At 41.9% G+C, this 24159-nt stretch overlaps 3 protein-coding genes across 3 annotated transcripts in view; 2 read left to right on the top strand and 1 right to left on the bottom strand.

Moving 5' to 3' along the window:
- Positions 1 to 4252, bottom strand: part of e4f1 (E4F transcription factor 1) — a 6558-nt gene extending 2306 nt beyond the window's left edge. The window contains exons 1-11 of the mRNA XM_062452261.1: positions 4098 to 4252; positions 3518 to 3660; positions 3286 to 3367; positions 2997 to 3181; positions 2708 to 2828; positions 2300 to 2452; positions 2002 to 2162; positions 1532 to 1858; positions 1253 to 1367; positions 696 to 913; positions 287 to 485 (exon numbers count right to left, since the gene is read on the bottom strand). Coding sequence (XP_062308245.1) covers positions 287 to 485; positions 696 to 913; positions 1253 to 1367; positions 1532 to 1858; positions 2002 to 2162; positions 2300 to 2452; positions 2708 to 2828; positions 2997 to 3181; positions 3286 to 3367; positions 3518 to 3660; positions 4098 to 4191 — 1798 coding nt within the window. The 5' untranslated portion in view covers positions 4192 to 4252. The remainder of the gene's footprint in view (positions 1 to 286; positions 486 to 695; positions 914 to 1252; positions 1368 to 1531; positions 1859 to 2001; positions 2163 to 2299; positions 2453 to 2707; positions 2829 to 2996; positions 3182 to 3285; positions 3368 to 3517; positions 3661 to 4097) is intronic.
- A 5251-nt stretch (positions 4253 to 9503) lies between these two features.
- Positions 9504 to 17748, top strand: zgc:113333 (beta-N-acetylhexosaminidase). Its single transcript, XM_062452250.1, has 16 exons — positions 9504 to 9698; positions 11014 to 11185; positions 11952 to 12005; positions 12173 to 12282; positions 12390 to 12477; positions 12710 to 12874; positions 12997 to 13143; positions 13304 to 13373; positions 14681 to 14888; positions 15006 to 15088; positions 15311 to 15386; positions 15533 to 15631; positions 15758 to 15847; positions 16274 to 16644; positions 16900 to 17068; positions 17588 to 17748. Exons 1-14 carry the CDS (start codon positions 9577 to 9579, stop codon positions 16455 to 16457), a joined length of 1668 nt encoding a protein of 555 aa, XP_062308234.1. The 5' UTR covers positions 9504 to 9576; the 3' UTR covers positions 16458 to 16644; positions 16900 to 17068; positions 17588 to 17748.
- A 774-nt stretch (positions 17749 to 18522) lies between these two features.
- Positions 18523 to 22564, top strand: narfl (nuclear prelamin A recognition factor-like). The gene is made up of 11 exons (XM_062452239.1): positions 18523 to 18637; positions 19153 to 19248; positions 19368 to 19511; positions 19579 to 19708; positions 19812 to 19946; positions 20148 to 20266; positions 20422 to 20551; positions 20695 to 20767; positions 20897 to 21034; positions 21540 to 21697; positions 21861 to 22564. Exons 1-11 carry the CDS (start codon positions 18554 to 18556, stop codon positions 22100 to 22102), a joined length of 1449 nt encoding a protein of 482 aa, XP_062308223.1. The 5' UTR covers positions 18523 to 18553; the 3' UTR covers positions 22103 to 22564.
- Positions 22565 to 24159: the final 1595 nt, after the last annotated feature.

Raw genomic sequence — 24159 nt, 5'->3', positions numbered from 1 at the left:
TTCTTTTTATTTTTGTATTATTATTAAATGGTTGGAACAATACTGAAACTCTAAATGTTTGAAACTAAAGACAAAATGCTCAAGTCTAATATGACTTGAGCATTTGTGTAGGTCCTGGCAATGTGTAGATTAACGTTTTTCGATAGAACACTGACATGGATTGCAGATCTACGTGATGCAGATGTCATGCAATTGGAAAGCTAGCCAATCAATGATGCAGGTAGACAGTATTTGACCAATTGGCTTACTCCTTTTATCCATTTATTTAGCTGTTAATGACTCTGACCTTTGGCACGCAAGTGGCGATTGAGTGTCCCATGTTCAGCAAAGCCCCGCCCACACTTGTGGCACTTGAAGGGCTTCTCTCCGGTGTGATGGCGGATGTGACGTACAAGAGAGCCTTTCTCCCTGAAACCCCGCAAGCAGAACTGGCACACATAAGGCTTTTCCTGAGCATGGGTGCGCTGGTGTACCTGCAAGGCATTCTGGGAGCAAGAAGAGAAGGATGTGTGTTTGTGGGGGTTATTATAAATGAATAAACTGTCAATCCACCATATATTTAATGTTTATGAATGAAGTGCGTTTTTATCAATATGACAAAGGAAGGTATCTTGCACTTTGACATTTCAATAAATAAATGAAAAAGTGTGTGTTCATGGAGTATCCGATTTTCCAGGTGAGGCCTGTCCACAAACCTTGGTCTTGTAGCCTTTGTCACAGCTGTTGCAGTGGAAGGGTCTCTCATCAGAATGGGCCCTCATGTGCTCACGGACGTGTCCGATGGTCTTGTAGAGTTTGCCACACTCTCCGCACTTGTACCTCCTCTCGCTGAGGTGGACCTCCATGTGCTTCTTCAGCAGGTAGCCTGTCAGGAACTCCTTTTGACACTTCACACACTTGAAGGGCTTGTAGCCTGCAGTAGGGGAGCAGAGATGCGAGTTGTGACCGTCTACGCCAGAGGTCTCCCACTCCTGGAGCGCTACCTTCCTGTGGGCTGATTCTAATAATTAGCTGGTTGATGTGTTGAATCAGGTTAGTTACAACTAGGGTTGGAGCAAAAACCTACTCGAAGCTTGCTCTGCAGGAACAGGGTTGGAGACGCTAAGATGCTAAGCCATAGCAGTGACTGGGAGCAAGTTGAAAGCACTGGAGATGTTTGCTATTCCAGTATCCTCTAGTATCTCTAGCCAACAGCTGGCTTTTGACAGACATCCTGTGAATTGGGACAGCTAAGCCATATAACTGAGCTTACCTAGATGGCCTTTGACGTGAAAGCGCAGGTAGTTGAGCCCCTTGAAGGAGCGATTACAGTGAGGACACTTGTGCATTTTAGAGGACGGCTGCTCCTCCTCCCTGTCAGACATTTCCTGTAGGGGTGGAAAACGTTTTGGACAATGTTGGAGACATACTGAGGATGAAAAAATCTGTTTTTAATTCTATAGCATTCTACTACATGAAACACCGACTTCAAGACTCCTCAGACTTCCACCTGACCTCCATCTAGCCTGTAACAAGCCACTCATTTGCTCACCAGAGTCACATCAATCTCTGTCTCCATTTCCACACATTCCTCTGTCACTTGGATATCTGTCATCCTGCCCTCCGAGTCAGGCACCTGCAGGACATCTTTAGGTGCCTCCTCCGCTGTTTCCTCGTCCTCAACTTCCCCCTCCGCCTCGCCCTCCGCCTCGCCCTCCGTCTCGCCCTCCGCTTCGCCCTCCGCTTCGCCCTCCGCTTCGCCCTCCGCTTCCTTCACCGCCACCTCTGTCCCCAGGGCAATACCAGAGTTGATGATGGCCTGGCAGATGAGGTTGTCTCCCACACCAAGGACCTCGGCTGGAGACTGTTCCTCCACCACCTGGACACAGAGGGTGAGAGCACAGGAGGAGTTGGTGTCAACAGAAAACTGAGTAAATGGCAAGGAACAGTGGGGGGTGGGGATTTACTGCAGTGAAAACATATGGCCTTATATTTTTCCATTTAAGGACAGTCCACACCCACCTGCTCCACCTCTGCAGCTCCCTCGACCTCCATGAAGTGGACCTCATGGATGACCCGCTGGGCAGGACAATCCACCACGCTGACCACTGCAGCCTTGTCCTCCAGCTGCTGCTCGTCTACTTCCTGCTGGCCAGTCAGTTGGGGGGAGGGCATCTCCACTCCTGAAACATACAGTGCTATCATTGGCTGGATGGAAGACGTGTTAACACAGATTTCCTTTCATCAACTAGTTAGGTGTCCAGGAAAATATTTTCATGTGGATGTCTCGATGTCTTTCGTTAGCTGAGGAGCACGCTACCTTTCTGCACCCCGTCCTTGCTGACCAGTATCTCTTTGTACTGGTTGAAGCGAATCTTCTCTGTGCATGGGGTGATGGACTTGAGGTGCCTGGTGAGGGCCCCTGACTCTCGGAAGGAGAGCCCACAGAGGCTACACCTGTAGGGACGCTCATCTGTGGGTCAGAAGATAGAGAAGACAGGGGTGGAAAGAAATGGTGCTGTGTTCATAGAGGTTCCTTGTCGTTTACTCCATTGAGACAGTTAATGTTCAGAATAATAAACACCGAGCTGTAAGCGTTAATGTGCAGATATATCCTACAGATAAAATGAGTTGACATTATAATACTTTTGAACTTTCTGAATGTTCATTCAGCTGTCAAGCCCACCAGGAAAAAAATAGACCCATGTTTTGAGCCCTCCTCCTGTACCTGTGTGACGGCGGTTGTGACGAATCAGGGAGCCTTTGGTGCGGAAGGCATTCCCACACAGCTCACAAGGGAAGTTTTTCATTCCGCTGTGGGTAATCATATGGGTTCTCAGGATGTTGGTCTGGAATGAAATAGACAAGGAAGGTATTTTCTGCTCTGTGCTTAACCACTTTGTATGTGATGTTAAAGTGCAGGCTGTCAAGTTGAACATAGACACATCTATGTTGGAGGGTATCTTTGTAGTAATATATAGTAAGTATAATGCATGCACATTTTCAGTATGACTCACTGTTTTGAAAGTTTTGTCGCAAATATCACAAACGTAGCGTCCCTCGTTGTTAATCTTGAAAATTGTCCTGGTATTGTCACCACTGTCAGGACTGTGGGTGGCTTCTGCACCTTGTGCATCCTCAGAAGCTTTCGCTGTAGCGGTCCTCTTCCTGCGAACCCGGGACAATCTGCCCTCTGTCACAACTACACCAGAAACAATCCGGAAGATTCCGATTAATGGTTTAGAGCTTACATTCCCATGGGTTCAACTGGTCCTGGCAATGTATTGTCACTGGGAGGTAATTTACCATTTGTGTTAGACTTGTCTGGATCATCGGAGGACAAGTCCACGTTCACCTCGACAGCAGTGCGTCCATCAGAGGTGGAGACCTGAAACGAAGAACACAAACTATAGTGTTTCACTCGCATACCATCATGGGTAATTACTATTGGGAGACAACAGGGCTTGAGATGTTGAAACTCTCAAGCAGCGGTCTGTTGTAACAATCACGCGCACGCATATTTTTGTCACTGGAATACCTCTTGTTTATCACACTTTGGTTTCTTGTCGTGGGTTTGCGTTTCAATGCGTCGCTTGCAGTTCTGGTGCAACTTATGTTGGATGAAAGCCTCCAGCGTGGAGAACTCCGACTGGCAACGTCCGCACTTGTGTACATCCTCATCTATAAATACACAGCACATGATAAATGTGTACATGCCCGCAGAAAGGTTTGGTTCACGGGCTTATCAAGTAGCTACTTAATGACAAGCAAAGGTAAATAACGGTAGATTATAGCTGACAAGCTAAATGCTGGGTCAAGTGGCACCGACGTTAAAAGATGGTCAATCAACTCGATATTCATATATCAGTAGAACAGACCTCCTTTGCTACAAGGCGTTTTTCTAGCATGCAGCCATAATACTACTGTTGTTAGCTAGCTAGGCTAGTAGCTAGCTAGGCTAGCTAGCTGCACTATGAATCTAGGAATTGACAGCCCTGCTCTGTGAACCTATTATAAGCTTGCTAGGCTAGCTGGCTAAATAAAATGACATAATTGGAGCAGGCCCACACAGCCGCCTTTACAAATAAAACGCTATGATTGTAATCAAATCGTTTTACCTTCGTCTCCGAGTGTAGTTTGAATCGTAATGATGTTGCCGTGATCCGTTTGCTCACTCTCTGTTTCTGCCGTATTATTATTTTCTACATTCATGTCGTTTGACTTCTCCGTCTCTGTCGCAACGATACTAGAGGGAAAACATGGCGGATTTACGACCTCGTAGTCATAACAACAAAAGGGCAAAGGAAGTGAGAGGAGGATGGATAACACTATTGAAAACGTCGATGTATTTTTTTTAACGGTTATGACCCATTTTTCAATATTTAGGCCACATTATCGAAATTCTTCATACAGTTCTGATACAGATTACAAATCTCCTTACTTAATTTCACCAACTTTCAGACAGATTGGCACAGCAATTATTTTCCAATCCACAATGCACCAAAACTACCAAAACACATGTCTATTATCAACTCTTTCTTCCATAACACTAACAGGTTGCAACTACGTTGTCACCCAAAATGCACACTTGTAGGTCAATCACAACAAGGTTGCATTAGGCCTACACAATGTTATCTTTAGTAAAATGCAGACATCCCAAGTCTCCCGGAAGGTCCGGGAGTCTCCCGCATTTCAATAGCGGCTCCCTGACGCCCGCAAATGCTCTACAGTCTCCCGGAAATCGGGGATTCAGGGATAATTTCTGGTAGAGATAGGTGCATATCGCGCGTCCTGATTGCATGGGGGGGGGGGGGGGGGGGGGGGGGGGTTGGGATGTCTGAAAATGTCTTAACAAAACAAGAATGACACCACTCCAGTCCACTGCAGTAGCCTATATCTTACAGGAATGGATCAGACATATGCAAGCTTCAATATGTTTTGTTTCATTTTCTGACACTGAGTTAGGGCTGAACGATTAATTGGGTGTGCTTTGCCTTCGGCAAGGGCACAACCTTTGTTCTCTCACATATATATTATTATTATTATTATTCTTTTTGCCCCCCTAAAACTCAGTCAATATTTGGCCTACATAGACAAAGTAGGTGTCAAAAGTTTCGTCTTGGTAGCGATTGAGTTGCTTCTATTGGAATTTACGTTCCGTTGCATGGTTTAGGCTGAAGTTAAGTTTTTGTGGCGAAAAGTGAAGCTAACGGTGGCTAATTTGCTAGCCACAGTCACTGACGTTACTAACGTCACTACCGTCACGAAAACACGCGTGACTACCTTTGGCAGAACATTCGTTTCGCATCTGTTAACTTGGGGGATAGCTAGGCTAACTATAGCTTTACTGCAAGGCAGCTGCAGAAACGCCACAAGCAAAGAGGCCAGGGTGATAACTATTTACTCATTTTACTTTGTGATATGACTCACAATTGTCATGTGTAATGTACAGTATAAGCTGATATTATTAAGGAAGTACATCTACTTTCGGAAACAGTACTATTTCACTGAAGTATTAGCATCATGACATTAGCCTGTGTTGCCCGGGCAACACATACTACAGTGGTCTATGATGTAGCGTTATCTGTTTTCAATCGTTAAAATAAACATTCCTCACATATACATTTTCGTTGTAGGGTTTATTCTGACATTAGTAAACGATTTGTTGGTGAAATTACCATTACCTGTGGTTTCAAACCAGTGTAGCTCACTGCAACGCTGTAGCTTACGTGAGACACTACAAAAACATCTACACTACACAGCTGTTTAGGAAGTCAAACGGCGACAGAACATGTTCGGCACTCCCCTTACTTAAATCAAAAGTCTATCTAACTACTAACCTGAACTTCATTGCCACAGCCTAAACGTTGTCAATCTGTTCATGAAAATAATTAATTTCAGCTTAAACCGTACAACGGAACGTTAAATCCAATTCAACCAACGCAATCGCTACCAAGACGAACACAGCAGTAGTCTAGTACTGTACCGTAGTAGTACAATTTACCGGGGCAGCTTCTCCACACAGGGCTATATCGCATTTTGCGTTGTTACTGACAATGATTGCTACCAGTGAGCTTTTTATGAATGAGCGATTTTCCACTAAATAAATGTCAATCTTATTTACGTTTTGGGGGGCATATTTTCAGTTAGCAGATGATACTGTTTGAATCGCGATTCCATCTTCTACTGCCGGGTAACGTCGTAGAATAATCTTCAAAGGGGGTTCTTTATTAATGAATGAATGCAATGAGTAGGCTAAATGCCTGAAAATATCATGAGAAGGGAAAAACTTAAAATGACGTTTAAATCATAGAGATTAGGTCAGTTTTTACACCGGTCTGCCCAATTTATTCGTTTTGTTTCAACGATGAGGCTGCCTCTTGCAGGGGAAATGAGAAGACATCTATTTCATTCTACACTTCACTCGTATTTTCAGTTGTAAATGAGCAGCAAAAAAAAATGCTTTTAAATCTATGTCATCTTTATAAATAATAAGTATGCATTTTTATATAAAATATACAGAAATATCAGTTGTAAAAATGTCATTCAAAAACGGACCACTGTGCAACCGACGCAAGCAAGCACACCCTACAATTTCCCCAGAAATTGTACCCTCTCTAGTTGCATTTGCGATAATATCGCGATGTGACAAAACGAGATTTTGTAATGTCAAAGGCTGCGATTTTACTTTGGTCACGTGACACGCGAGAGTAACGCAGTTTGCAGACGAAGGATCAACTTTGCACGTTACACTAACCTTTACACTTTACCTTGACCTGTAAGATGGCCTCAGGCTCGACGTACAGAACCTGACACTACAGACACTTTGTCAATTTTGCAAAAAAGATGCTGCAGTGTCAAGTATTGTCCAAAACCTGCCTGGCTAACGTTGCTACCTCACGGGGCAACACTACCAACCGAATTCGGCCCTAAAAAATGTAGTATGCATAGCTAAAATGCTGAACACCAGTGTGTCAAATAAGCCTAATAACACCCGACAGGATCACTGATCGAAATGTTCAAAGCTTAACACCATATTAATGTAGGCTACTACTAAATTAGCCTACTCAAGCAGTAACAGCGTTCATCACGAAAGATATGATCAGGGTTCTAAATTAACACCCGCCAAATGCGGGTTAAAATTCATTTTGGCGGGTGTTAATAAAAACTCACTAGCCAGTTTGGCCGGTGATACATGAGGCATTAGATGAATGATACATAAGGCTCTGTTCTCGGCATGGTTCTCGGTCATTTATCCCCCTGGCAGTACTTCCTAAGTTTCCCATGAACACTGTGCCGTAATGCTACGTGATAACGTTTTATACGCCCATTGGCTGCGCGCAGTTGAAGTTAAACCGGCGCGAGAAACCGTGGAAACGAACGGAGCGTCCACCAGAAAACACAAGGAAGAAGTCAAACGAAGCATAGCGGATCATAGGAGGTAATAATCTCATCATGACGCTAATGGACGTTTTAGCCATTTACAATAAATCTTGTCCTTACTTAGTCACGTGTTGGTGATTTCACATACCCTTGCATCATACTTCTGTGCTTCATTTTACTTCATTTTCTGTGTTTTTCATGCCACCAATGTTAATAAAATGATCAAATTCATTCAGTGAAACTCATAATTGATCTTATTTTCACCGGAAAGAATTTGGCTAGTGGAAATTCTGATTGGCTGGTAACTTTAGAAAGTTACCAGCCAAATTGGCTGGTGAACAAAAAAGTTAATTTAGAACCCTGGATATGATCCCCCTCGGTGATACACATACAGTAGGATCACTGACCTTGCCATACTGTTTCTGTTAGGCTTCTGACTGGATCAGAAATGTTCAGACAGTGTTTCTTTTTTCTTCTAAGATTTAACCTTTAGATGAGTTCTAAATATTTCCGACTGTCTCCACAGCGCAAGTTATTTTTCCGAAACGGTACTGTAGCTAGCTATCTAGCTTTAGTTAGGAACTGCAACTAAAGCGTATACGTTTCTAGTTTAGCTTTTATTTACCAAAATATTTTCTATGAGGTAGGCTACAGGCGGTATGTTCTCCTTAGTTTTTCTGAACTTTGTGTGTTATGTTGCTGACTGGAGATCAGTAGGCTAGCTACCAGCTAACAGAAGAATATTGCAGGGTATTTTGGCACATTTTTTGGGGCTGTGTTTTTCTGTGTTGCTCATTCCATGAATGCACGATCCTTATTTGTACCTCGTTGTAAAGGTGACTAATCAGGCTTTCCAATGATATAAAATACAATACTATTGTATATTATATTGGTATTATTGAAAGGGAAGGAATAATCGACCAAAATAACGTTTCCGAACTTTTTTTGAGGAGTTTATAATGACCTGATCGACACTCCAAGTGTATTATACCCGGGAGAAGTTCTCTTTTGCCTCCGACATGCGCAGTTGAGCATGCTTGATAGTCGTGTGACGTAGGGTGATAATTGGTCGGATTTGTTAACTTTTGAGAACGTCTTCGGACACATAAGAACAGCGTATTGGTCCAATTCTAATACTAGTATGTAAGAAACACTGTTAATTATAGATAATGACAGTCTCTGTCATAAAATAGCCCAGTCATACTCCATTCCTAGAATAGCCTACATAGTGCCTTTTATTTTAATTATGATTCATTAAATATGTGAAAAAAACATTTAAACGAAGCCCGGACGTTGTATTAAAATGGTGGCCAACCCTGGTCCTCAAGAGCAGTAGTCCTGTATGTTTAGATGTTTCCCTGTAACGACCATTCACTTGAATCAGCTGTGCTGGAGCAGCTATGTTTATGATGTGAAGCAGCGCTTCCAATGCAGGTCTACCACACGAGGGCGCACATGTCTAGGGTCAAGTAGCCTACCTACCTACCTACCTACCTACCTACCTACCTACCTACCTACCTACCTATAGTCTACGACCTATACCTACATGGCAAATGGGCTATTAGGTCTATGTATAGTGACCATACAAATTTATAAATAAATATTGTATTTGTATGTACATATATATGCAATATATATATATTTAAATATATTGTATTTGTGACCCGAATGTCACAGAATGTCACAGATCCAGACAGACAAGAGAACAAAACACACGGAAGTGCGCGTTTAGTTGCAATTGGCATTTGCGCTACTGTTGAGGGCGCTTCGTAAAGTTTTCTGGTGACTTACATCTCTATGCCATGATTTTTGTTGGCGATGATAGATTTAATTACAAAGCAGGCGTTCTGGTAAGTAAACGTGCCATGTGTCTAATCATATTGACACCACAATGATGCGTAATATTGGTGGAATAGGAACAGTGAATGCAAAAGGATGTTTTATGAGTGTACATGTGTTTTACAGTGCTGTGCCATATTTTCTTGTGACAGGTTAACCCTCGTGCTGCCTTCGGGTCACATGACCCAAAGGTTCATAACGAACCATCGTTGTGTTTACCCAATTTTACCCAATACAAAAACAAATAAAAATAATTATCTTTTAACCTTTGCAATGTGGGGGGTCTGAAACAGCCCAACAGTTAAAAGAAAATGCTTCACTTTGTTTTTGTATGCAGTAAAGTTGTCACAATACGACGGTGGGTCACAATGACTGATGGGTCAGAATGACCCGAAGAGAACACAAGGGTTAAGCACCATGGCTACTAAAGTTCTAAGGTCGATTGCAATCACTCTTATCGTTTTTGCTGTTGTCAAACTTTTGTTTTTTAATTCAGGGTAAGTTCCCACTCATCATTTGCTGGACGGTTCAATAATCCAGTTATATACAAATGTTACTACTCTGTATGCATTTTGAATTAGTTGACTGTGCAACGTCACACAAAGTACTTAAAGGTGACATGACATGAAAACTTAACTTTAGGAGGTTATTTAACATTAATATGAGTTCCCCTAGCCTGCCTTTGGTCCCCCAGTGGCTAGAATTTTCGATAGCTGTAAACCAAGCCCTGGGTGTTCTTCTCCGCCTTTGAGAAAATGAAGGCTCAATTGCTCTGTTTGAAAATCTGAAGGTGAAGGTTACCTCCCCTCTCTCTGCTTTGCCCGCCCAGAGAATCTGTCCCGCCCATAACAAACTGAGCTACGACCGTGCAAGTGTTTTTATCCTCGAGAGACATCATGGCTTGCAAACGAACGAAGCATTACATTTGCTCAGTTTGGATGTACAAAGGAAAACAAAAATTATTTTACAGTTCCTTCATCCGAGCCTCTGAAGACCCAGTGTCTTAATTTTATTTTGTCTGGAAATGCGCCTACACAACTTCTGTTGTAGGCGGATTTGTTTTGTATGTCTGCGCCAGACACTTCAGCCACGACTGTTTCCTCAACTTGAGCTAACACAAAACTGGCCTTGCTGAAATTAAATTCTGGATCAGTACTAACTCGATCTCCTTCGTCCAGCTACTAACCTCGTACAAGAAAGTTAACTAACGCTATATCATTTTGTAGCTTTACCTAGCCCTTAGAATGTGGCTGTAACATTAGCTCTGCAGCTAACAGCTGAGTTACTGTCGCTAATGGAAAGGTAGATAGCATCAAGTATGTGTGTGAATACACATGCTGTAACGTGAGTGTTGTACACTTCTTTGTTATTTGGATAACCGTTCTGCTGTTGGTCTTATGGCGCGCGCGATATCCGCCTTTCCCCTCATTGAAATGACAGAATGTGTACCTCTGCAAACCAAGGTTATCAGATGAGAATGGGCAAATTCGAGGCATCTTACAGCAACGGGGCTACAGCCATTGCGATACATCCATTGTAAACATTAGCGCATGGTGCCGCCGCTCCGCTCCTCATTAGCATTTAAAGCTACAGACACCAAAACAGCGCGTTCTAAGGAAAGCTCCTTGTGGGACTGCTAGTAGTGGCTGTAATTCTGCACTAAGGCTGAATTTCGGGAAAGAGACTTCTGATACAGTATTAGGGGACCACTAAGGCCTATATAAAAGCATCCAAAAAAAGCATGTCATGTCACCTTTAAAAATGAAATTACACTCCATGAAATATCTCATTTAATTTTGCTTCTAATCTCAGAACAAAGAGGAATAACATGAAGACTGTTATTGATCCTGGGACGTTTTGGCGAATAAACCTTGAAAATAAAGTAGATAGGATGGATCCATTTAAGTTGAAGGAAGAAGTGAAACCAAAGATCATTTCAGCTGTGCCACAAGTCAACAAGTCTGATAGGGCTGACGCAGTGAAGGTAGTAGCACCTTTGAATAAAAGCCCTCTACATATTTGGGTCATTATTTGACTTGCTAATTTTACTTTGTCTAGGTCAGAGTTGGCAAACTCTGATAGCGTACAAGAACTCTGGTCGCGTGAAGTATTTAAACAAATATGTAAAACAATCTGTATTCTTGATCTGAGGTAAAGGATCTGTTAACAGAGAATACGGCCCATACTCTTGACCTGGGGAAAGGATCTGTTAACAGAGTGTATGGTTTTATATATACAGGGGTGAACCAAATGTATGTGTGTTACTTGTAATCCTACTTCTATTAGTTATATTATTGTAGAATCTTGGTTTAGTAAATTTGGGTCATTATTTGACTTGCTATTTTTACTTTGTCTAGGTCAGAGTTGGCGAACTCTGATAGCATACAAGAACTCTGGTCCCGTGAAGTATTTAAACAAATATGTAAAACAATCTGTATTCTTGATCTGAGGCAAAGGATCTGTTAACAGAGAATACGGCCCATACTCTTGACCTGGGGAAAGGATCTGTTAACAGAGTGTATGGTTTTATATATACAGACCAGGGGTGAACCAAATGTATATGTTACTTTTAAGATGCATGTTTAAAGTTGTTTTCTCTCTTGAACAGAGATCTTATTAGGATTTTTATTTTTGTTTGAATTGTTTATCACTTGTATTATTGTTTTTATTTATTTTATGTAAAGCACCTTGAGCTACAATTCTTGTATGAAATGTGCTATATAAATAAAGTCTTACTTACTTACTTACAGATAGTCCACCTGGATCTGAAAGGTGCTGCACCCAAAGTGAATTACCTAGAGCAGGTGAGAAAGGTTGACCTGAAGTTAGAGGTCTGTAGACTTCCAAAATCATGTTGTGTCTGTATTTTCTAACGATTAATGGACTAGGACGGCAGTTTTTGCAACTATAATTGATGCTGTACAAAACATTTCCCACCAGTATAGAGAGATTATGATTGTTCTCATTCCAGATCTTTCCCCTGCTTTCATCTCTGGGTGCCGATGGGATACTGTTAGAGTATGAGGATATGTTCCCCTATTATGGAGACCTACAGATTCTCAGATCCCCATATGCATACAGGTTACCTACAGTACACTTGTCAACATTGACAGGAAAGTAACCTTTTGCAAATGGATGTTTCAAAGGAACTGAATAATAATTGAGTATGTCTCTGTTTTGTGGTGCAGCATGGAGGACATTGAGAAAATAAAGAGCCTGGCCAAACTTAACAAACTGGATATCATCCCTCTTGTCCAAGTGTTTGGACACCTTGAGGTATGTGGCTCACATTCCAGAATGCCTCTCCATTTTTTATCTAACAGGACTGAAAACACACAGTGGTGTAAAATCCTTCTGTTAACTTATTCTTCAAATTTCCCAAAAATATTTATGATAAAAAAAAAAATCCAGATCACATAATATCTAATATTGTATGTGTTGTACCATCATTGATTAAATATAGCAGTTATTGATTCAAACCCCACAGAAACATTTCTTCTGCTTTTAGTTTGTGTTGAAGCATAAGCAGTACTTTCCCCTGAGGGAGGTGATACAGTTACCCAACGATCTGAATCCCCACCACCCCGACTCTGTGACCCTTGTGAAAAGTATGGTGTCCCAGGTCATGGCCTGTCATCCTGAGGCCACCTGGTTCCACATGGGGGCCGATGAAGTGAGAGACCCTCCCTGGTTATACAGAGCTTTGTGTGTGTCTCTACCAGCATGTAAAATGTGGAAGTACATTTTTTGTTTGCTCTGTAGTATAATGCTATCCCTGGTCTCTGTGTTGCATAGGTTTTTGGTCTGGGGACCGGTGAAGACTCTAAGAATTGGTTACAAGGCAACAAGGGAGGTGTTGATCAGATGTTCCTGAAGCACACAGTGGAAATGGCCTGCTTCATCTCGGAGAAAAGACCAGGGCTCAGAGTCCTGATGTGTATGGTATTGTCATCATCATCATGCATCAGATTCCCTTTGTGTTAAGTTTGACATGACAATCAGCATAGTTTTGTATTGAGTACAATGAAATGCACATATTTACACTCACTTGTCTCTTGGTGAGTCAGTGGGTGCTTGACTGACAATTTATATTTGATCACAGTCTGGCCTGCAGAATTTTGCCATTCCAACTATATGGAACTATGGGAGTTCAGTAGATACAGATGTTATTGGTATGTACTTGGCTTTCACATATAGCATAGCATATACAAGTTTTAGCATACAGTATATGGTATTTTAGCATACATGGCAGGGCTCAACATTAACATTTTTTTGGCACTGGCCCCACCGGGCCAGTGGGTTTGAAACTTACTGGCCCCAAGACAATTTTTACTGGCCCCCCCTCCAAAAGTTGTAATTTATCATTGTTACAACAAAACCAAAGACTTATAAGTTGTGTTATTCTGTTAACATGTTTAACCATTTATTAAACACATCCTGGATATAAAAAGAACAAAAGTGAAATCACATTTCTAGTGATAAAAAATAAAAAGGTAATAGTCAGCAAAACAATTGACTTTTAACCTCAAACGTGACGTGCTCTCTTCCCTGCTGACAGCCATCTCTGCACAACTCTGGCTGAAACTGAAACTTCTGGTCCCTCAATGCTAATATATAAAAGCTTCCATAGCATTTCATCAGTATGATACTAAGTACCCAAGTCGACACCATTATTCTGCTGCAGTTCAATAGCCTGGGGGAACGAGGCGAACGGCTGGCCCGTCTTAATTACGTGATATGCCGTTGTTATAAATCGTGCAATAACACGATGGGCATCTACATTTAAATTCCTGACCAGCATGGTCAACGGCCTGGAAGATGGATTGTCAACCATCCGCTTAGCTGTCACGAAAACCAGGTGCTGTCTGCTAGCATGGCTGGTCAGGTATTGTTTTCGAAAATTCTCGGTGCCTCTGTAAAATGTAAAAATATCCACTTTTGTCTGCTTTAGACGGGAACATACGACAGACGACACAGTGCATCTTCGTTCCATAAAAAACGTTGCTTCCGTTTGGGCTCGTAGCTCTACTTTGCTGCCATCTTCACTTTATTGTCTCGCGCCAGTTGTTAAAAAATGTATCGAGATTAGAGAATTACAATTTGACAACCACTCGTCACTCCTCAACTCTTGATTTGCCAAATGTGCGCCCCACGAGCTGCAAAGTTATTTATGCATTTAGCAGATAGCAAAACATATGAAGGATGTTAACTTTTACAATGCGATTTTTTTTCAATCAATAATTTGCAGTGGCCGTATCGGGCAAGTGAGTTGCTAGTTTAACTGTCCCGACGTTACTTTTTACTGGTCCCGGGCCATCGGGCCATCGTTATTGTCGAGCCCTGCATGGTTTAAGTGTTTTGTTATCCTACATAGCTACATTTCATTAGGCAGTGATAGTATGGCGTATAATGCAAAACTCATAATTGTCTTTAAGAGTCTTTGAGAATGTTGCCAGATGTGCTACTTTCTGGTCACCAGGTAATCTGATATCTAGATACGAATCTGCCGGGTTCCAGAGTTTATGGTTTGCCAGTGCATTCAAAGGTGCCTCGCTTATCAACCAGATATGGACACCGCTTGAACACCACTTGCAAAACCACCTATCCTGGCTCATCGTCATGACCTATATGTTCACCAAATACCCCTCCATAGCTCTGAAAGGCATCATGTTAACTGGATGGCAAAGGTCAGACATAGATTTATTGACAGGACTTCTGAGTTCCATCTCAGATTTTCAATATAGATTGAGCATTTGTATCGCCACATCAGCAATATTCTTGTCTAAAGTTGAATCATTTTCCAGGTATGAGCATCACACTGTGTTATGTGAACTGTTTCCTGTTGGCATCCCTTCCCTGGCCATGTGTCTTCTGACACTCAAACATGGTAGGTGGGATAGAACCAGGGGCGAATAAATAATAATACAGGATACAAATGTTTGAGGGTTTACAGGGTTTAGTTGCAGTCCAGTGGGTGTATGTGAAGCCCTCTTTGACATTGCTTGTAAAAAGGGCTATACAAGTGTGATGTGATTCATAATGCACGACACGCTTGTCCAGACAGCATTAATTTGGATATACTTCCTCTCTTTTTCTCTGTGTTGAACAGGCTCATTTGGTGAGAAGGCACAAATTGAAGCCCATCACATACTGGGCTGTAAAATTGAAGTGGAGGAAAATGTATGGTAAGAAATCTATAGAGGATCTTGCTTCTTCAATTGAACTCCTAAAAGTGTTCTTGATTTATTCTGATTTGTTAAACATTGTCATCACTTTATCTATACAGAGAGCTACAGAGTTTGACCTTTGGCCTATTCTATTGTTTTTACAGTAAGGGAAGTGTTGCATTCGCCGGCTCACAGATCTACCATAGGGTGCATACAATTCACACACTACTAAAGGCTGAAGTTAACAAACTCATGGATAACTTGTGAGAATCATTCCATTATATTTGTTTGTCATCAATTCTCAGAAGATCTTCATCTCAAGGTAATAATCTCAGATGCCTTTAAAAAAAGGCATGCATGATACTGTCTTCTGCGTTTGACTACTACAGCTTTATCAAAGGGGGCTTTGGTCGCTACCAGAGAAGGCATAATTTTGCAAACCCAAGACACATTGAAATCTTTCACAATGAACTGAAAACGTGAGTCATATTTTGGAATATGGATGAATGAATGATTACATGGATGTACAGACATTTTACTTTTACTTTAGTATATGCTTTAAAAAAATATATACTTCATTATATGCTTTTATCCAAAACAACATACAAATAGTGCATAGTAAGTGCCAAAAATCGGCCTAATCAAGGACTACAAGTGCACAATTCTAACAATATCACAGTGGTTATTTCCAATGATGGTCTGTATTTTGCCAAGAACAGCTAGGTCTGAATGTGTTAGCATGACAATCAGACTTTGCCAATCAGATGGTTTATCCTTTGGTAAAGCCAACTGAAAAACCTCTCACATCCAACACACTTCCTGGCTCTGCTACTTTGTTGATATTTTGTCAATAGTTTCTCTAGATTTTAAAGGCAGCATAATGTATTTGTTGTGTCCTCTGTCAGACTGCTGGACAAGTGGGAGACCTACATAGAAGACTTCCGTGTAGAGATGGGGGCCATCTTCTTTACAGATGCTGTGGAGGAAGGGATGGAAGAGAATGTCAACACAGAGCTGGATATAATGCGAGAGTGTGCTGAGGATGCTGAGCGAATTTTAAAGTTGAATGGGCAGCCTAAGTCTCTCTAGACGTATTGTCTGTCCCTGCTGTGTGGGGATTGTAACACAACAAGCATTAATATTTGAGGCATATACAAGACTTCTCAGTTTCTGGAAATTGATACATAGAGTTGAATAGACTAAAATCTTCTCTCATGCTGGAACTTTCCAATGAGATTTGTTTCTGATTGCAGCACAGAGAGCTATGTTTACTGTTGTTTAACCCTCGTGCTGCCTTCGGGTCACATGACCCAAAGGTTCATAACGAACCATCGTTGTGTTTACCCAATTTTACCCAATACAAAAACAAATAAAAATAATTTTCTTTTAACCATCGCAATGTGGGGGGTCTGAGACAGCCCAACGGTTAAAAGAAAATGATTCACTTTGTTTTGGTATGCGGTAAAGTTGTCGCAATACGACGGTGGGTCACAATGACTGATGGGTCAGAATGACCCGAAGATAACACAAGGGTTAAAGAGTAGAGAAGTACTTCATTGATCCCCGGGTGGGAAATTGTACTGGTACACCCACAATAAAGGGAACAATATCAAACAATATACCAAAATAACAGGATTTAATATCAAATTTAGAACTAAAATATACATGAGTGCAAATAGAAAGTGGGTATCTTAATCCTTGTGTTATCTTCGGGTCATTCTGACCCATAAGTCATTGTGACCCACCGTCGTATTGCGACAGATTTACCGCATACAAAGACAAAGTGAAGCATTTTCTTTTAACCGTTGGGCTGTCTCAGACCCCCCACATTGCAAAGGTTAAAAGAAAATTATTTTAATTTGTTTTTGTATTGGGTAAAATTGGGTAAACACAACGATGGTTCGTTATGAACCTTTGGGTCATGTGACCCGAAGGCAGCACGAGGGTTAAGTTTTGCTTCTTCATACCCCTTTTCAGAACATTTGTATTATTTCATGTCATATCTGAAGGTATATATACTTACAAGTTTATTCAATTGGAAATCTTGTTTATATTATCAGTTTCTATTTATGTTCAAAATGTATATATGAATATGTAATGCGAGGCTGAGCTAATACTGGTGAATATGTTGTTCGGGATTGTTCTTTTCTTTTTATAACTACTGTTTACCAATCACTTTTGTGGTAAATTGTCTGAAATAAATAAATATCTTGTCCTAGACATCCCTGAAAGTGCAAAACATTTTCCAGCTGTGCACAGTGATGTTTGTCTACTGTCTTTAAAATCCTATCACCCATCACACAGATTGTGGTCCAGGTAGTCAAGGGACACGTTATCTGGAAGCAGCCTGTGACCTGTTACCATAACCTGTAGGTTTCCACATTTCTTTCCTTGGCCAGTGTACACACATTTGTTTAAAACGTTGAATTTTGTTTACATGGCTGTTGTGCAATTCTGCTGCATGATCTCACTCTCCTGGTGGAGACTTGTTGTTGTAGATATCCCCCCAGTGGCCGTGCTTCCCTGGTGGGGACAGTATAGGGGTGGCCTTTATAAAAAGCTGGAACTGGATTCCTTAGTTTATTTGGGGTACTGTGTGTCTCTGTTCCATATAGGGTTATTTTTTGTATCACTTTGGTCATCATTTTGGTACGATAGTACTTTATTTACGACAGTAAATAAAGAAGCACCATTAAGAACTATAGGTAACCAGTTGACCTTCCTTTAAATTGCAAAATTGTATGTTATTTATTCCAATTTTACAATGTTTTAGTGTTTACAGCCTAGCAGTAATAATTGATTGACCATACAATACATTTAGCAGACGCTCTTATCCAGAGCAAATTACAGTAAGTACAGCGAGATTCCCCCCGAGGCAAGTAGGGTGAAGTGCCTTGCCCAAGGACACAACGTCATTTTGCACGGCCGGGAATCGAACTGGCAACCTTCAGATTACTATCCCGATTCCCTAACCGCTCAGTCACCTGACTCCCCGAAACAATACAGTAACATTAAAATACCTTTCTATTCGACTTAATGTTGTTGTCATGATGTAACATAATTGAGTATTTACTTTAAATTGTAACAGGGCTGCCAACTTTTCCAACCCCCCCCCCCCTCCCCTTAGGCGAGATGTGGCGAGCTTCCCCCCCTCTGATGTGTTTTACGACACATAAAATAAACAAATGCTTTACGGCATTAAAATGGCGTCTCATTTCAGCGGTGTGCTACAGTTGACAGATCTCGATGACTTTATCACCCCTTCTCAGGTAATTGAAGCTCAATTTAATTGTGTAGTTTCATCTCATGATGATTTGTATTGACAAAGTCAGTCCCAGAGGTTGTTAGTAAGTTTAGTTGATGTGAACGACTAACCTTTTACCGTAACCGTGTATTACATCTAGCAGTACTGTACAGTAGCTTGCGAGTTGGGCTACTTGGCGTAACCCGATGAAGCTAGGCTAGGTGAAACAGATTCGAGCTCACTTGTTACGCCTCGAATTTAATAAATTAGTTAGATCGCTGTGATGTCCCTAGGCCTAAATATGGTAGTTAGGTCACATAATTTTTTGTTGACCAGTTAACCGTAACCTTAGCTAACCAAATCTTAGCTTGCCTGAATTTTATGCTGCTGACGTCTTGATTGACGAACTGGGCAATTTGATTTACCGGTTGGGTAAAATACTGGGTATGATCTCTTCATTTAATTAACACAGTAAAGCTGACACTTTGAAAACACACTAACGTTAATCAACACATGTTTCACCGTCGTTTTGCATTTTAGGAATGTGTAAAACCAGTCAAGGTAGATAAAAAGCAAGGCAGATCAGTGGCCAAAATTCAGATCGAGGATGACGGCAGTTATTTCCAAGTCAATCAGGTGGGTGCGTCTAAGTAAGCCTGTAACACCAATACCCTTGTGTCTGACCACACAGCCATGTGCAGCTATCCGCTATTCTCTATCCGTAAAGCATGGATTTGTAAACCTTGTTTCCGCAGGATGGCAGGATGCAGAAGCTGGAGAAAGCAAAAATCACTCTGAATGACTGCTTAGCTTGCAGTGGCTGCATTACATCCGCGGAGAGCGTCCTTATCACACAACAGAGCCATGAGGAGTTGTACAGAGTGCTCCGCAATAACAAGGTAAAGCGTGTGTGTATGTCTGTGTGTGTGTCTGTATTAGGCTAATTCTCCCATTACTCCCTGGCAGAGTGGAGCAGAGGAGCAGAAGGTTGTGGTGGTATCTGTGTCTCCCCAGTCCAGAGCATCTTTGGCAGCACGCTATGGCCTTAGCAGTACTGAGGCAGGCAGGAGGCTCACTGCATTCTTCAAGAATCTAGGTCAGTGATTATGAGTTATTATGAGACATGCTAGCTTGTTCCCATTTCAATATATCCCCCACATATTTGATTTCAAGACAAATGTGGTCCACTTCTGTTTCAGGCGTTCACCATGTGTTTGACACCAGTTTCAGTCGCACCTTCAGCCTGCTGGAGAGCCAAAGGGAGTTTGTGGAGCGTTTCCAGAGGAAGGAGCAAGACAAGAAGGCTCTCCCCATGCTGGCCTCTGCTTGCCCAGGTAAGCCACAACCCAAGACCCCCCTGCACTTCACTGCACTCAAGGTTCATCTTGAGTGCATCATTTTAGATCGGTTGCATCTAACTTTTAATTATTCATGCCCTTTGTCACAAAGCAAATAAGTAGAATAAGCATTGGGAAACAAAAATTCCTCTATGGATAGTTTACTTTTTAGTGTGTGTGATCTGTGCATGTATCCAGGGTGGATCTGCTATGCAGAGAAGACCCACGGAGAATTCATTCTTCCCTACATCAGCACCACCCGCTCCCCTCAGCAGGTGATGGGGTCCCTGGTCAAGAGGTACTTCTCTGGACAGCAGGTATACAGCCACTCTCATTTGACAGGGGTCATCATGAAAGGAACTGAATTATATAGTTCTGGATATCTTTTTGAATTAGCTACATTTATATATATATATACGAGTACTTTTGTTCTGTAATATAGACTTTATTTAGATGTGGGTGGTTTTTACAGGGTCTGAGCCCTCAGCAAATTTACCATGTGACCGTGATGCCCTGCTACGATAAGAAGCTGGAGGCCTCCAGACCAGACTTCTACCTGACTGAAGATGAGACGAGGGAGGTGGACTGTGTCATCACCTCAGGCATGCATTCAGTGTTGACATTTTGAGCATGTAGAGTTGTGTGGATGTATGTTGCCCTTACACACACAAAAACTTAGTTTGACTTTCTGTCTCTCTTTCTCTCTTTTCTGTGTCACTCACTCAATCATTCACTCTGATTACAGGTGAGGTTCTGAAGATGTTAGAAGAGGAGAAAGTATCTCTTAAAGATGTGGAACCTGCACCGTTAGACACAATGTAAGGCTCTCCAATGACATATTCAAACCACCCACTCATATTTTGTGCCAGGAAGAAGAAAGGGTGTGCATGTAAATTTAGGTGCGACCTACTACAAGACAGAATGTGTGTGTGTTTGTGCGCCTGCAGGTTCAGCAGCGTATGTGAGGATGAACTGCAGCGACACGCAGGCAGTGGCTCAGGGGGGTACCTCCATCACGTGTTCAGCCACGCAGCCAGACAGCTGTTCGGAGAGGGCGTCCCGGAGCTGACATACAACACGCTCAAGTAAGTTTGGTTCTACAACATATCAACCTGGGGTGCAGCAGGGACGTACAGAGAAAAAAAAACTTGTCATGGGTACTGTACAGTCACTCTGCCACAATGTTGTTTAACTGTATATGGTTGCATATATTGAATTAAGATGACGTCATCTTAACCCTTGTGTTATCTTCAGGTCATTCTGACCCATCAGTCATTGTGACCCACCGTCGTATTGCGACAACTTTACCGCATACAAAAACAAAATGAATAATTTTCTTTTAACCGTTGGGCTGTCTCAGACCCCCCCCCCCCACATTGCGAAGGTTAAAAGAAAATTATTTTTATTTGTTTTTGTATTGGGTAAACACAACGATGGTTCGTTATGAACCTTTGGGTCATGTGATCCGAAAGCAGCACAAGGGTTAATTGGGCTCATCCGAGACAAACATTTGGGCTCTGAGGTGTTTTATTGGGGAACAATGTTTGCTGTGCTACTTTTGAAACCTCTGCCTGTCCTCTAATCCCTCAGAAACAAAGACTTTCAAGAGGTGACATTGGAGAGGAATGGAGCCGTCCTGCTGCGTTTTGCTGCTACCTACGGCTTCCGGAACATCCAGAACCTAGTGCAGAAACTCAAGAGGGGCAAGTCGCCATACCACTTTGTGGAAGTGATGGCCTGTCCTTCAGGTGAGGAGAAAAGAAGAGGCTGTTTTCTTTTGTTTGCAAGACGACGAATGGTCTTAACACAAAACATTGTTTGCCCATTTCTATTCACCTTTGAAAATCCAGGAATGTATGTAGGCGAATAGTTTGAAGCCATCTTCTCAAACAAGATTTGCTTGTATGACAGGATGCCTGAATGGGGGAGGGCAGGTGAAGCCTTTACCTGAGCAGTCCAACAAAGAGCTGCTACAGCAGGTGGAGGATCTGTACAGGGCAGAGCACCCCCTAGTGCCTGAGGAGGATCACCGTGTGGCAGAACTCTACAAGTCCTGGCTACTCTCTTTAGGGGAGGAAAAAGCCAAGGAGCTACTGCATACACAGTACCATGCTGTGGAGAAGGCTGGTAGCGGACTCACTATCAAGTGGTGAAGAGGGATATTGGCAGACAAAGGGGGAAGGTTAGGGGACCTGTGGTGGCCAAGGGCTGGTCTGTGATCTTATCTCCACAATCCATAACTTGGATGGGTCTTGATTATGGATTTGAAATGTGCATAAGATGACTAGTGGCTGGTGGTCAGGTCCAGTGAGACATACTTGCCATGTAACTGTGGTAGCCTGTTCCTAACATCAAATATACAGGTTTTATTTCTATACGCACAAGCTTAACCATGTCTGTGTATTAAACTGAAGTTATTATAATCTTATAAACTGATTATGGACACCTTAAAAATTATACAAATTGTATGCACTGAGGATGTAGGAAAATGTTTGTTGTTTTGTTTTACTTGACCTTGATATTTCAGAGTTTATATATTTCAGAGAAGTCATCATTCCTGCCTAATTTATAATAAACAATGCTATATAGATTAATTGTATTTATCTATTAAATTACATGCAGTGTGGTATTTTGCATCTTTATCAGTGATACATTTATTTAAATTTGAATGGGATGCCTTACTGTTTAGTTTCAAACGTATTATAAATGGGAGTTAAATACACTTTTAAACACTTTACACAGAAAGAGCAAAGTACTGTTACATAATACACAGCCTTAGTTTAAAATGAAAATTATTCTCTGTTATTGCTTTAACTCTGTTTACATAGTGCTTTACTGGGGTGAGCACATACTGTACTTTGCTCTTCAGCCAGATAGCTGTAGAGTATTTGCATGCACATCCATTAATCAAAAGGAATGTTAACATTCATGTTAACAGTTTATTTAATCCGAAACAATGCGTTGGAAATCATACTCAAATCACGAAGAAAAAAAACAACATATGCGATGAGTTCCATCTAGAATAGCCCTATATTTAGCCCTATAGCCTATTTCTAAAAAACAAGTGAAAGGAATACTATACAGTGACAGCATACATTTCCGTAAAGTTTGCATCATGTCTCTGATTCTTATCGGACTTGTACCCCATTCTGCCACTGCAATGCCTTAAGGCCGATTTATACTTCTCCGTTTTTACGGAGACGGACACAGGGAACGCCCTCTCCGACGAGGAATTCCCTCTCCGAGCCCCTCGGAGAGCTCTACGTGCACCTCCTGATTTCCGTGACTATCCGTCTGTCCGTCGGTCATTTTACGGATACCCCTTGGCTGTGATTGGTCCGTATTAAGAACCGCTTGCGTCAGGGGCGGGGTTGCCGTGATGGCCGTGATAAACAGGACGAACAGAATCCTTTGACCGCCATTGCTGTAAGTTTTTACAATTCATATTTCAGCTAAACAGTACATGTAAATCAGCATCTGAATTAAAATGTGACGAGAAATGGGCAGTGTGCGTATTTTGGGCAATGTGCGTATTTTATTGATGAAACGGCTAATTTGTACATTTGCTCCGACTTCTCGATAACCTAGGTAAATAAACACTCGATGACGACTTACAAAAAACCGTTGCCCCACCTACTCTTCTGGCGGTGAATTGTTTTCAGCACCCACAGCCTTCGGAGTACTATAAATTCAATCAATCCGTCCGACTCCGTCTGTCCGTAACGGAGTCGGAGAAGTATAATTCGGCCTTTAGCTCACACGCTCGCAACCATATAAATCTATGCTCGCGACTGGTTGTCGCAAAGTATGACGTGTACAGCTAGTTGCAAGCGTGCACGAGGTCTCGGAGCTAGGGGAAAAAAGAGCCACTGTTTAAAGCTAGACCGGAAGAGTCGGAAGTGGAAAGATGGCGCGGTCCAGTTTCGTACTCTCGCTTGCCTCACTGCGCCACTGTGCACTTTTCATAGAAATGAATGGGGACGCCATCTTGGAAGACAAAAGTTGCTTCCTCTAGTTATATTAACTCTATGAGTTAATATAACACAACATAATATAAGCACAACAGAGGATGTACTTCCTACGGCAGCTGAAGAAATTCAACCTGCCAAAGACAATGATGGTGCACTTCTACACAGCCATCATTGAGTCCATCCTCACCTCTTCCATCACCGTCTGGTACGCTGCTGCCACTGCCAAGGACAAGAGCAGA

Source organism: Osmerus eperlanus, chromosome 2, assembly GCF_963692335.1.
Source record: "Osmerus eperlanus chromosome 2, fOsmEpe2.1, whole genome shotgun sequence".
In the NCBI taxonomy this organism is placed as follows: Eukaryota; Metazoa; Chordata; class Actinopteri; order Osmeriformes; family Osmeridae; genus Osmerus; species Osmerus eperlanus.
This window is presented reverse-complemented; position numbering and strand designations above follow the sequence as displayed.